The 15530-nt window shown below is 38.0% G+C and overlaps 1 protein-coding gene across 1 annotated transcript; it reads right to left on the bottom strand.

The window, feature by feature from the left end:
- Positions 1-6618: 6618 nt before the first annotated feature.
- LOC136036765 (6-phosphogluconolactonase-like) lies at positions 6619-6933 on the bottom strand. The gene has a single exon (XM_065719089.1). It carries the CDS (start codon positions 6931-6933, stop codon positions 6619-6621), a length of 315 nt encoding a protein of 104 aa, XP_065575161.1.
- Between the last annotated feature and the right edge of the window lie 8597 nt (positions 6934-15530).

The raw sequence follows: 15530 nt of genomic DNA, 5'->3' as shown, positions 1-15530 counted from the left end.
AGCCATTGAAGACTTTCCTTACTGGAACTACGTCAGAATCTAAGCGTCTTTTGTCAAAAATCAGAAAATACAACTCATGTTTCCAAATGGAGTCGTTTAGGGCCCAAATCGAAAATCCAGATCAATTTATGTCTACTTTCAAAGTAAAAGGGCAAATTTATCATAAAGCAGGGTCCCTTCTACCATTCTCAGGCGAGAATCATAAATTTTTACATTTGTACTTCATCAGTGATAGAAATTCTGAAATGAATGCACGTTGCGAAATTTCTCCCAACGTTGAAAGGACAATCGTTTCCCAATTGCAACATCTTTTCCACGAAAATAATAATTTAGTGCGTCTGTTCAAAACAGCCATCGATTTGATGCCTACTGATACGCATAAAATTGTTATTTCCGCTGACAAAACGCCTCCTGGCCAACATGTGCGTAGATACAATGCTCCGACTATCGACGAAGTGGCAATCGTTATGGTCGGTGATCAGTTTTTACCTCGAGATATTATTCTTCATAAGCGAAACGCTCAGTTGTTAAGAATTGCTGAAACTCATCGATGCTACGATGCCCTACAATATCCTATCATTTTTTGGGATGGAGCCGACGGCTATCACTTTAATATTAAATTGATGAATCCAGCCACTAACAAAGAAATGAATAAGAAATGCAGTGCAATGCATTATTATTCCTATAGACTAATGATTCGGCAGGATGAAGAAAATTATATTTTAAAATGCCGTGAATTGTTTCACCAATTCGTCGTTGATATGTATGCTAAAATTGAATCAGAACGTTTGCTATATATCCGCCTGAATCAGACCAAGCTCTGCTCTGGACAATACATTCATTTGCTAGATACAGTTGTGAATGACGGTAATACCACAAACGTTGGAAGATTAACAATTTTACCTTCGTCATATGCTGGCAGTCCCCGTCATATGCATGAATATGCTCAAGATGCTATTGCGTATGTTCGTCTCTATGGTCGTCTAGATTTATTTATTACATTTACATGTAATCAATCTTGGGACGAGATACTGCAGCTTTTACTTCAAGGACAATCGGCGGTTCATAGGCATGACATTACGGCCCGTGTCTTTCGGCAAAAGTTGAAATCACTGATAAACTACGTTGTAAAACTTGAAGTGATTGGGTCAGTGCGATGCTGGATGTACTCAGTGGAATGGCAAAAACGAGGTTTGCCACACGCACATATTCTAATCTGGCTACATAAAAAAATTACTTCGAACGAAATTGATGATGTGATTTCCGCTGAAATACCTGATAAAAATGTCGATAAGGGGTTACATGATATTATTGTAAAAAATATGATACATGGACCTTGCGGTGCACTGAACGAAAATTCACCATGCATGGCCAGGTTTCATTTCCGATACAATTCTTTCATTTCCGATACATGAACGTAGTCCAGCTGTTGTTCACTTAGCGGTACATTTACAGAATGGTCAACGTGTTTATTTCACGGAAACCAACGTGCAACAAAGAGTCCTGAATCCACCGGATACAACATTAACAGCTTTTTTTTCGCTTTGCAAAAATTATTCTTTTGCAAAAAAACTGCTGTATACTGAAGTGCCTTCGTATTACACGTGGAATACTAAAAATAAAGTATTTGAACGTCGAAAACAGGGTTAGTCAGTCGACGGCCAACCTACCATCTTCAAAGATACCACGATAGGAAGACTCTACACCGTTCACCCCAATCAACATGAATGCTTCTTTCTACGCCTGCTTTTGGTGAATGTACCCGGTCCGACATCCTTTGAGTATTTGAGGACTGTAAATGGTACTATACATGACACTTACCGTAGTGCATGCCAAGCTCTGAATTTATTGGAGAATGACCAACACTGTGATAACTGTATCAATGACGTGTGCGAAACGTCAACCCCAAGTCAAATTCGTGCATTGTTTGGCATCATTTTAACAACTTGCTCTCCATCAGCTCCTACAGAGCTATGGGAAAAATATAAGTCAAAAATGTTCGAAGATATACTCCATCGAAAACAGTTAGAGACGTCAGATATGACTTTTGATTTTACATCAGAAATTTATAACTACACTGTAGTTGTTATAGAAGATTTGTGCGTACATATGGCAAACAAACCTCTTCAGGATTTGGGAATGCCTTCACCTAACCGTATCGCTGCTGTTTCGACATGTGTAGAATTGGATCGTGAACAAAGTTACAGTACGAGTGATCTATTGTCGTATGTACAAAATAACATTTCCAAGTTAACGTCGGAACAAAAAGACATTTATGATACGATAATGCATTGTGTCGATAACAACGTTGGAGAAATTTTCTTTTTGGATGCGCCAGGAGGTACTGGTAAAACGTTTGTGATAAAACTGATTCTGGCATCAATTCGATCAAAAAATGATATAGCGTTGGCAATTGCTTCGTCCGGAATAGCCGCAACATTGCTGCCTGGTGGAAGAACTGCTCATTCCGCTTTGAATTGCCTCTGAACTTGCATTCTACAGAAACTCCCACGTGCAATATTTCCAAATCATCTGGGATGGGTAAATTATTGCAGCAATGCAAACTTATTATTTGGGATGAGTGCACAATGGCACACAAAAAATCGCTCGAGGCTCTGGATCAATGCTTGAAAGATTTGCGAGGGAAGTCGAAACCCTTTGGCAGCACATTAATATTGCTTGCGGGAGATTTCAGGCAAACATTACCTATAATACCTAGATCAACTCCTGCAGACGAAATGAATGCTTGCCTGAAAAATTCTAATTTATGGACACACGTAAAAACATTAAAATTAACTACAAATATGCGTGTCCGATTGCAAAACGATGACTCTGGTCAAACATTTTCAGATCAATTGCTGGTAATGGGAAACGGAAAGCTCCCAGTAGACTCAATTTCAGGACGTATACAACTACCTGCTGATTTCTTTAATTTAGTGACGTCCAAAAATGAATTGATCGAAAAAGTATTTCCGAATATTCTAAAAAATTATAAAAACAATAAATGGCTAAGTGAAAGAGCGATTCTCGCACCCAAAAATATAGACGTCCACGAAATCAACAATATTGTTTTGACCAAGATTCGAGACCAGGCAGTCCTTTACAAGTCAGTCGACACAGTTTTGGAACCAAATGAAGCGGTTAATTATCCATCTGAATTTTTAAATTCCATAGATCTTTCAGGGTTTCCACCACACGTGCTACAACTAAAAATAGGCGTACCAATAATACTTTTAAGAAATATAAACCCACCAAAGCTTTGCAATGGCACTCGACTTGCCGTAAAAAAAAAACAATGGAAAACCTAATAGAGGCCACAATCTTGACAGGGCCTTTTGAGGGTGAGGCTGTTCTTATTCCTCGCATTCCCATGATTCCAACGGATCTGCCTTTTCAATTTAAAAGATTGCAATTCCCAATTCGATTAGCATTTGCAATCACCATTAACAAAGCTCAAGGTCAATCATTAGAAAAATGTGGTATAGATCTTAATACTGATTGTCTTTCCCATTGACAATTGTACGTTGCATGTTCGAGGGTCGGTAAACCTGACAATCTATTTATATGCAGCGACAATTGGACAGCGAAGAATGTTGTATATTCGCAAGTTTTACGCAGTTAATTTGTACTTTGGAACCAAATGAAGCGGTTAATTATCCATCTGAATTTTTAAATTCCATAGATCCTTCAGGGTTTCCACCACACGTGCTACAACTAAAAATAGGCGTACCAATAATACTTTTAAGAAATATTAACCCACCAAAGCTTTGCAATGGCACGTGACTTGCCGTAAAAAAAACAATGGAAAACCTAATAGAGGCCACAATCTTGACAGGGCCTTATGAGGGTGAGGCTGTTCTGATTCCTCGCATTCCCATGATTCCAACGGATCTGCTTTTTCAATTTAAAAGATTGCAATTCCCAATTCGATTAGCATTTGCAACCACCATCAACAAAGCTCAAGGGCAATCACTAGAAAAATGCGGTATAGATCTTAATACAGATTGCTTTACCAATGTACAATTGTATGTTGCATCTTTGAGGGTCGGTAAACCTGACAATCTATTTATACGCACAGACAATGGGACAGCGAAGACTGTTGTATATTCACAAGTTTTACGTTGTTAATTTGTATTGTATCTATCTATCTATCTATCTATATAAAAACGAGTTGTGTGTATGCATACAAAACTAAATACAACTTTTTTTATAAATGTTTTCTGCTTGCTTATTTAGTTCTTCTATGTATGCATGTTTGTTTTTTTGTAAACAGAGGGTTTGTTATGACGTCATTACAAGTATATAAGGCTTTGTATATGACGTCATTATAAGATGACGTTACAACCTGGGACACTGGGACACAAATGATGACTGGGACACCGGGAATATAAATGACGACCGGGACACTCAAAGAGAAATTAGAGACCGGGACACCGGGACACAAATGACAACCGGGACACAGGGAATATAAATAACGACTGGGACACTCAAAGAGAAATTACAGACCGGGACATCGGGACACAAATGACGACCGGGACACAGGGAATATAAATGACGACCGGGACACAGGGACAGAACTACAATGGGTACGCCGGGGGGGCACAGGGGGAATATATAAATGATGAAAGAGACACAATATTCAATTAGAAATCACCATCAACAAAGCTCAAGGGCAATCATTAGAAAAATATGGTATAGATCTGAATACGGATTGTTTTTCCATAGGACAATTATATGTTGCATGTGCAAGAGTCAGTAAACCTGACAATCTATTACACAACTACAATAGCGCGTAACTAATACGGCGCGTAACGACTTACGCGCGCGGGGAGGGGGGTTTTTGGGGGGGGGACGTGCGAAGCGCCGCACCAACAGCTAGTATCTTATAGAAATAGGCATAACACTACTGCTAAAAGAACCTGAACCCACTACGTGATCAATCCATGACGTACGGCCTGACGGGCTCAAATATATAAAACTATGTAGAGTGACTTCATCAGAACAAACCAAATCATTTTTAGCTATCATTGCCTTCAGCTCGCGGTTGAAAATAGTTTCTGTAGTGTACTTAGCATTAAAATCACCCAGGAAACAAACATAAATATATTTATCAGATAAAAACGATACTTGCTTACCTAAGTACAGGGAGAATTCATGCAAATTTTCACTTGAGCAAACTGACATATAAACATTAACAAGTATATTAGTAACTACACCAGCATAAATAGACTGTGGCACTGTTGCAGAATCAATACATATCTGGTATAACAAGGTAAAATGCTGGTAGTGTAAGTCATACCCGTGTTGGAGATATTCTGTAGATATGCCATCGATACCAGGGGCTTTCAGGCACTTTAACTAGCGGATAGTACACTTTACATCTGAAGGAGCAATTACAAAAGCGCTTCTTTTTTTAGAAGGGGCTGTAATTTACATTTCAAACTAGTTTCATTGTCACTTTTCAGCTTAAAATTTTTAGATTTAAAGACACCACGGTAATGCTTAAACCACTCTTCCTCACTTATGTTTGAGGACGGTCGACTTTCCGATCCGATTTTTTAATACACTTCCACATGTGGTTTGGATCATTGATCGCTTCCTTAGATACTTCGTCAGCATTCTCCATCTTTGTTCTGTTAACCAACATACTGTATTTCTTCTTGGTTCTTCGGAAAAGATTAAACAGGGTCATACTTCTAGGCTTATTTGAGTCGAGTCAAATGCCATACCAAAACTTGGCTCGCCATCTAGCAATTTTGGGTTTAGGGCAGGTATCCCACCCCAGTTTGCGGGTGCCTTTTCTACTTTTGCACTTTGGTACAGCAGCGGTCTCTCCAACTTCCATTGTATGAATATTCTCCCAACAATAAACATCCAAGGCTATTTGGTTTTTACTTCCATGTAGCAACAAATGATACGGTACTTTAATTTTGTTTAGATTACTATCAGATGTAGCAGCGTACATCTCTCTGTTTATTTTCGACCACTCCGACTTAGTATAGAATTTTCCACTTTCGGGGGTAGGGGCCACTGGCTTGAATAGAAATTTGAAACTTAGGCCAAGATGGTCACTCACTGTGAGTTCTGATTCTACTAGAACTCATCCTGACAGTCTTACGTTGGTTAAAACATGGTCGATATTACTAGTCGAGCCTAATTTATCAATAAAAGACAATTTCTGACTTTTCATATATGTAGACACATCCTAAGGTAAGCTGGCGAGAAGTATATCAATTAATTTACTGTTTGGGTTGCATTGAAAATCGTCACAAATCACGTGGCGCCTGTTGTTATGTTTATGGGTGAGTCTACTTAAGCGGTTACACGCTTCTGAGAACCTTTTCTCCGATTGTTCACTCTTATGGTATGCCGGTAAGTAGACATTAATTAAGAAAAATCCAGATGTTCATGGGAATTCTACTGATAGATAATAATTACAAGATCAAAGCAAATTATTTTGGACCTTACTGATCCCTTTACTACCCCCGATAAAGTTTACAAGCAATAAAACCTACCATTAAAATTGTAATTATTATAATTATTCGCGATTATTATAATATTTCTGGCTTTTTCGTTTTTCTCCATAGCTACAGGATAAATCAAAGGTGTCACTTAAAACTAAGTTTTCAGAATGATTTCTAGCTGAGAGGCTGCCCTCTGGTCAAGCAACCACAAAACAGTGTCAATTAAAGGACACACCCTTCCAGCCGGGAAATCTTCTTGATTTTGCAGAATCCTCGCCACCATGTCAGATTTTGAGTCTCCAGCCAAAGCAAAGACACACAGCTTGGCAGCATTAAGCAGAGGAAACATAAAAGCGACTCTACATGGTTGTTTTTTAGGAGAGTCTTCAATAGGAGCAACAATTCTTTCGTGTTCTTCTAGCAGTGGATGATCTGGAAACTGTGAACAGGTGTGTCCATCCGGACCCATCCCTAAAAGCAGAATATCAAATACAGGAACTTAATCATTGAAATTTTTTCTTAGTTTCTCCTCCTAATCAATAGCAGCATTACTGGGGGTCAGTGAGGTGTCAACAGGAACAAACTGCTTCTCATCAATAATAAGAATCGCAAGCAGTTTTCGTTTGTACGTCCCAAACGTCGATTCATAATGATAAACGGGAACTATCCCTTCGTCACAGAAGAAAAATTTCCATTTGGTCAGATCTAATTTAGCTTCTCTTCTTAAGAGGCCAGTGCATAAGAAATCGACCATTGATCCGCCTGATAGCCCAACAGTAAATGTATTTTTTTCTGCTATGACGGACTCAGCAGTTGAAACCAATATCTCTAGAAGTCGTTCGGAAACCCTTTGGCTATCTTTGACAACTTCAATTTTTCGTACATTTTGAAAATTTTAACACATTTTAACACGTGCTGATAGAAACGTCTTTGAATGCTAATTTGTCTGTTTTTGATGTAATTGAATGGAGCTTCCAGAATTTCTTCTCTATGCTCCAAATTAGCCTATTATTAACGGTAATTGGCTAATTTGTCTATTACTGTGAATTTCAAATCCTCTTTTCTTCTTCAATATTTTTTTTTGCATGTTTGAACTTTTTTTCTTACCAAAACACAATTGAATGTTCGATGCACTATTTAATGCTTGGTATATTTTTGGATCTGAATCTTTGGCAGCAACATAACAAAGAATGAAATTTAGCCTTCAGTAACCAAAAATTTAAAAACGTATCAAAAAAATACACCAATCGATCGTGGCTGCAGTGATAGCTGCAGCCTAGTAAAAGCCGAAAACATCGCATAGTAAACAAAACAAATAAAATCAACAAAACATCACATAGTAAAAAAAACAAATAAAAATTAGTTTCATGATAGCTGCTAAGGGTTTGTTTTACTATTTACGGGCACATATAAAGTAATTTCATTGTCCAAAATATTTTTGACCACACGTAAATCTTCCATCGTGTTTCGATTAAGATCCAATAGATCCAATTGTTTTTTTTACTATGTGATGTTTTGTTGATTTTATTTGTTTTGTTTACTATGCGATGTTTTCGGCTTTTACTAGGCTGCAGCTATCACTGCAGCCACGATCGATTGGTGTATTTTTTTGATACGTTTTTAAATTTTTGGTTACTGAAGGCTAAATTTCATTCTTTGTTATGTTGCTGCCAAAGATTCAGATCCAAAAATATACCAAGCATTAAATAGTGCATTGAACATTCAATTGTGTTTTGGTAAGAAAAAAAGTTCAAACATGCAAAAAAAAATATTGAAGAAGAAAAGAGGATTTGAAATTCACAGTAATAGACAAATTAGCCAATTACCGTTAATAATAGGCTAATTTGAAGCATAGAGAAGAAATTCTGGAAGCTCCATTCAATTACATCAAAAACAGACAAATTAGCATTCAAAGACGTTTCTATCAGCACGTGTTAAAATGTGTTAAAATTTTCAAAATGTACGAAAAATTGAAATTGTCAAAGATAGCCAAAGGGTTTCCGAACGACTTCTAGAGATATTGGTTTCAACTGCTGAGTCCGTCATAGCAGAAAAAAATACATTTACTGTTGGGCTATCAGGCGGATCAATGGTCGATTTCTTATGCACTGGCCTCTTAAGAAGAGAAGCTAAATTAGATCTGACCAAATGGAAATTTTTCTTCTGTGACGAAGGGATAGTTCCCGTTTATCATTATGAATCGACGTTTGGGACGTACAAACGAAAACTGCTTGCGATTCTTATTATTGATGAGAAGCAGTTTGTTCCTGTTGACACCTCACTAACCCCTGCTATTGATTAGGAGGAGAAACTAAGAAAAAATTTCAATGACTAAGTTCCTGTATTTGATATTCTGCTTTTAGGGATGGGTCCGGATGAACACACCTGTTCACAGTTTCCAGATCATCCACTGCTAGAAGAACACGAAAGAATTGTTGCTCCAATTGAAGACTCTCCTAAAAAGCAACCATGTAGAGTCGCTTTTATGTTTCCTCTGCTTAATGCTGCCAAGCTGTGTGTCTTTGCTTTGGCTGGAGACTCAAAATCTGACATGGTGGCGAGGATTCTGCAAAATCAAGAAGATTTCCCGGCTGGAAGGGTGTGTCCTTTAATTGACACTGTTTTGTGGTTGCTTGACCAGAGGGCAGCCTCTCAGCTAGAAATCATTCTGAAAACTTAGTTTTAAGTGACACCTTTGATTTATCCTGTAGCTATGGAGAAAAACGAAAAAGCCAGAAATATTATAATAATCGCGAATAATTATAATAATTACAATTTTAATAGTAGGTTTTATTGCTTGTAAACTTTATCGGGGGTAGTAAAGGGATCAGTAAGGTCCAAAATAATTTGCTTTGATCTTGTAATTATTATCTATCAGTAGAATTCCCATGAACATCTGGATTTTTCTTAATTAATGTCTACTTACCGGCATACCATAAGAGTGAACAATCGGAGAAAAGGTTCTCAGAAGCGTGTAACCGCTTAAGTAGACTCACCCATAAACATAACAACAGGCGCCACGTGATTTGTGACGATTTTCAATGCAACCCAAACAGTAAATTAATTGATATACTTCTCGCCAGCTTACCTTAGGATGTGTCTACATATATGAAAAGTCAGAAATTGTCTTTTATTGATAAATTAGGCTCGACTAGTAATATCGACCATGTTTTAACCAACGTAAGACTGTCAGGATGAGTTCTAGTAGAATCAGAACTCACAGTGAGTGACCATCTTGGCCTAAGTTTCAAATTTCTATTCAAGCCAGTGGCCCCTACCCCCGAAAGTGGAAAATTCTATACTAAGTCGGAGTGGTCGAAAATAAACAGAGAGATGTACGCTGCTACATCTGATAGTAATCTAAACAAAATTAAAGTACCGTATCATTTGTTGCTACATGGAAGTAAAAACCAAATAGCCTTGGATGTTTATTGTTGGGAGAATATTCATGCAATGGAAGTTGGAGAGACCGCTGCTGTACCAAAGTGCAAAAGTAGAAAAGGCACCCGCAAACTGGGGTGGGATACCTGCCCTAAACCCAAAATTGCTAGATGGCGAGCCAAGTTTTGGTATGGCATTTGACTCGACTCAAATAAGCCTAGAAGTATGACCCTGTTTAATCTTTTCCGAAGAACCAAGAAGAAATACAGTATGTTGGTTAACAGAACAAAGATGGAGAATGCTGACGAAGTATCTAAGGAAGCGATCAATGATCCAAACCACATGTGGAAGTGTATTAAAAAATCGGATCGGAAAGTCGACCGTCCTCAAACATAAGTGAGGAAGAGTGGTTTAAGCATTACCGTGGTGTCTTTAAATCTAAGAATTTAAAGCTGAAAAGTGACAATGAAACTAGTTTGAAATGTAAATTACAGCCCCTTCTAAAAAAAGAAGCGCTTTTGTAATTGCTCCTTCAGATGTAAAGTGTACTATCCGCTAGTTAAAGTGCCTGAAAGCCCCTGGTATCGATGGCATATCTACAGAATATCTCCAACACGGGTATGACTTACACTACCAGCATTTTACCTTGTTATACCAGATATGTATTGATTCTGCAACAGTGCCACAGTCTATTTATGCTGGTGTAGTTACTAATATACTTGTTAATGTTTATATGTCAGTTTGCTCAAGTGAAAATTTGCATGAATTCTCCCTGTACTTAGGTAAGCAAGTATCGTTTTTATCTGATAAATATATTTATGTTTGTTTCCTGGGTGATTTTAATGCTAAGTACACTACAGAAACTATTTTCAACCGCGAGCTGAAGGCAGTGATAGCTAAAAATGATTTGGTTTGTTCTGATGAAGTCACTCTACATAGTTTTATGTATTTGAGCCCGTCAGGCCGTACGTCATGGATTGATCACGTAGTGGGTTCAGGTTCTTTTAGCAGTAGTGTTATGCCTATTTCTATAAGATACTAGCTGTTGGTGCGGCGCTTCGCACGCCCCCCCCCAAAAAACCCCCCTCCCCGCGCGCGTAAGTCGTTACGCGCCGTATTAGTTACGCGCTATTGTAGTTGTGTAATAGATTGTCAGGTTTACTGACTCTTGCACATGCAACATATAATTGTCCTATGGAAAAACAATCCGTATTCAGATCTATACCATATTTTTCTAATGATTGCCCTTGAGCTTTGTTGATGGTGATTTCTAATTGAATATTGTGTCTCTTTCATCATTTATATATTCCCCCTGTGCCCCCCCGGCGTACCCATTGTAGTTCTGTCCCTGTGTCCCGGTCGTCATTTATATTCCCTGTGTCCCGGTCGTCATTTGTGTCCTGATGTCCCGGTCTGTAATTTCTCTTTGAGTGTCCCAGTCGTTATTTATATTCCCTGTGTCCCGGTTGTCATTTGTGTCCCGGTGTCCCGGTCTCTAATTTCTTTTTGAGTGTCCCGGTCGTCATTTATATTCCCGGTGTCCCAGTCATCATTTGTGTCCCAGTGTCCCAGGTTGTAACGTCATCTTATAATGACGTCATATACAAAGCCTTATATACTTGTAATGACTCCATAACAAACCCTCTGTTTACAAAAAAACAAACATGCATACATAGAAGAACTAAATAAGCAAGCAGAAAACATTTATAAAAAAAAGTTGTATTTAGTTTTGTATGTTTGACGACTGATGTCATTATAAGGATTGCGCATTATGACATCAATATATGTATTTAGTATGTTTTTATATGACGTCGTTATAAGTTGACGTCATTATAAGTATATAAGGCTTTGTAAATGACGTCATTATAAGTATATAAGGCTTGCGATTCAAAGAGAATATTTAGTATAAATCCTACAATGACAGAAGAAACAGCCGAGGAATCAAATCGTGCGAAAAATTTTAGTATAAATCCTACAATTTCAGAAGAAACAGCCGAGGAAGCGGATCAAAGAGATAATACCAAAAGGCTTGCGGCTAAAAGAGAAAGTAAGAAAAGAAAGTGTGCCAAGGAATCACAAAAACAACGTGAAAACAGGCTTGCGGCTCAAAGAGAAATTGCCAAAAAAATCGTGCCGTCACAAAAGCACCGTGAAAACAGGCTTGCGGCTCAAAGAGAAATTACCAAAAGAAAGCGTGCCGAGGAATCACAAGAGCAACGTGAAAACAGGATTGCGGCTCTAAGAGAAATTACCGAAAAAAATCATGCCGAGGAATCACAAGAACAACTTGAAAACAGGCTTGCGGCTCAAAGAGATAATGCCAAAAGAAAGCGTGCCGATGAATAACAAGAGCAACGTGAAAATTATCGCCTGACATTCAGGTACAGCCAAGTCGATGATTATAGCTTGAGTAGATGTGTTCAAATCGGGACTATGTCTAAAATTTGTCCCTATTGCAAGGCCTTGAAATTTAATGGTGAAACAATGGGAATGGGTTACAACTCAGGAAAAGTTAAGCTTCCTCAACTGGCTGCACCACCAGAGCCATTGAAGACTTTGCTTACTGGAACTACGTCAGAATCTAAGCGTTTTTTATTAAACATCAGGAAATATAATTCATGTTTCCAAATGACGTCGTTTGGTGCCCAAATCGAAAATCAAGATCAATTTATACGTACTTTCAAAGTTAGAGGGCAAATTTATCATAGAGTGGTGTCCCTTCTACCATTCTCAGGTGAGAATCATAAATTTTTACAACTGTGCTTCATCAGTGACAGCAATTCTGAATTGAATGCACGTTGCGAATTTTCTCCCGACGTTGAAAGGACTTTTGTTTCCCAATTGCAACATCTTTTCCACGAAAATAATGATTTAGTGAACCTGTTCAAAACAGCAATCGATTTGATGCCTACTGATACGCATAAAATTGTTATTTCCGCTGACAAAACGCCTACTGGCGAATATGTGCGTAGATATATTGCTCCAACTATAGACGATCGTTATGGTCGGTGATCAGTTTTTACCTCGAGATATTATTTTTCATAAGCGAAACGCTCAGTTTGTATGAATTGCTAAAACTCATTGATGCTACGATGCCTTACAATATCCTATCATTTTTTGGGATGGAGCCGAAGGCTATCACTTTAATAATAAATTGATATATCCATCCACTAACAAACAAATGGATAAGAAATGCAGCGCAATGAGTTATTATTCCTATAGACTAATGATTTTTCACAATGAAGATAATTATATTTTAAAATGCCGTCTGTTGTTTCACCAATACATCTTTGATATGTATGCAAAGATTGAATCCTAACGTTTGCGATTTATCCGTCTGAATCAGACAAAGCTCCGCTCTGAACAATATATACATTTGCGAGATGCAGTTGTAAATGACGGTAATATCACTAACGTTGGAAGATTTAAGATGCTATTCTGTATGTTCGTCTCTATGGTCGTCCAGATTTATTTATTACATTACATGTAATCAATCTTGGGACGAGATTCAGCAGCTTTTACTTCAAGGACAATGGGCGGTTCATAGAAATGACATTACGACCCGTGTCTTCTGGCAAAAATTGAAATCACTGATAAAAAAAAAGTAAAACTTAAAGTGTTTTGGTCAGTGCGATGCTGGATGTACTCAGTGGAATGGCAAAACGAGGATTGCCACACGCACATATACTAATCTGGCTACATGATAAAATTGCTTCTAATGAAACCGACGATGTGATTTCATCTGAGATACCTGAAGAAAATGTCAATAAGGGCTTATATGATATTGTGGTAAGAAATATGATACATGGACCTTGCGGTGCACTGAAGGAAAAATCACCATGCATGGCCAAAGGAAGGTGCACAAAGCAATGTCTTCGACTTTTAGTACCCAACACAATTACTGGCAATGATGGTTATCCATAATATAGAAGAACATCTCCTGAAGCTGGTGGTAAAAGAGCAATAATAAAGAAGCATAACGGTACCACCATCGAAGTAGATATCCAGTGGGTTGTTCCGTATTCACCTTTATTATCAAAAACATTTAATGCAAACATAAACGTTGAAGACTGTAACTCCGCAAAGGCAATCAAATACATGTGTAAATACGTCAACAAAGGCAGTGACATGGCAATTTTTTGCTTGCAGTCCGAAATCAGAGATATCGATGAAATCGAACAATATCAGGCTGGAAGATACATAAGCAGTAATGAAGTTGTTTGGCGAATTCCTTCATTTCCGATACATTAACGAAGTCCAGCTGTTGTTCACTTAGCGGTACATTTACAGAATGGTCAACGTGTTTATTTTTCGGAATCCAACGTGCAACAAAGAGCCCTGAATCCACCGGATACAACGTTAACTGCTTTCTTTTCGTTATGTCAAAATGATTCTTTTGCAAAAAAACTGCTGTATACTGAAGTGCCTTCGTATTACACATGGAATGCTAAAAATAAATCATTTGAACGTCAAAAACAGGGGTAAGTCAGTCGACGGCTAACCTACCATCTTCAAAGATACCACGATAGGAAGACTCTACACCATTCACCCCAATCAACATGAATGCTTCTTTCTCCGCCTGCTTTTAATGAATGTACCCGTTCCGCGGTCCTTTGAGTATTTGAGAACTGTAAAGGGTACTGTACATGACACTTACCGTAGTGCATGCCAAGCTATGAATTTATTGGAGAATGACCAATACTGGGATAATTGCATCAATGACGCGTGCGAAACGTTAACTTCAAGTCAAATTCGTGTATTGTTTGGAATCATACTAACAACTTGCTCTCCTTCAGCTCCTACAGAGTTATGGGAGAAATATAAATCGAAAATGGCTGAGAATATACTCCATCGAAAACAGTTAGAGACGTCAGATATGACTTTTGATTTTACATCAGAAATTTATAACTACACTTTAGTTGTTATAGAAGATTTGTGCGTACATATGGCAAACAAACCTCTTCAGGATTTGGGAATGCCTTCACCTAACCGTATCGCTGCTGTTTCAACATGTGTAGAATTGGATCGTGAACAAAGTTACAGTACGAGTGATCTATTGTCGTATGTACAAAATAACATTTCCAAGTTAACGTCGGAACAAAAAGACATTTATGATACGATAATGCATTGTGTCGATAACAATTTACATCAGAAGCTTATAACTACACTTTAGTTATTATTGAAGATTTGTGCTTATGTATGGCAAACAAACCTCTTCAGCATTTGGGAATGCCTTCACCTAATCGTAACGCTGCTGTTTCGACATGTGTAGACTTGGATCGTGAAAAAAGCTACGACACGAGTGATCTATTGTCGTATGTACAAAATAATATTTCTAAGTTAACGTCTAAGCAGAAAGACATTTATGTAAGATAATGCATTGTGTCAATAACAACGTTGGAGAAATCTACTTTTTGGATAAGCCAGGAGGTACTGGTAAAACGTTTGTGAAAAAGTTGATTCTGGCATCAATTCGATCAAAAAACAACATAGCGTCGTCCGGAATAGCCGCAACGTTGCTGTCTGGTGGAAGAACTGCTCATTCCGCTTTAAAATTGCCTCTGAATTTGCATTCTACAGAAACTCCCACGTGCAATATTTCCAAATCATTTGTGATGGGTAAAGTATTGCAGCAATGCAAACTGATTATTTGGGACGAGTGAACAATGGCACACAAAAATCGCT

The sequence above is a fragment of the Artemia franciscana genome, chromosome 16 (assembly GCF_032884065.1).
Source record: "Artemia franciscana chromosome 16, ASM3288406v1, whole genome shotgun sequence".
Lineage (NCBI taxonomy): Eukaryota > Metazoa > Arthropoda > Branchiopoda > Anostraca > Artemiidae > Artemia > Artemia franciscana.
Note: the sequence above shows the minus strand (reverse complement) of the source record. Positions and strands in the feature narration are given on the sequence as shown.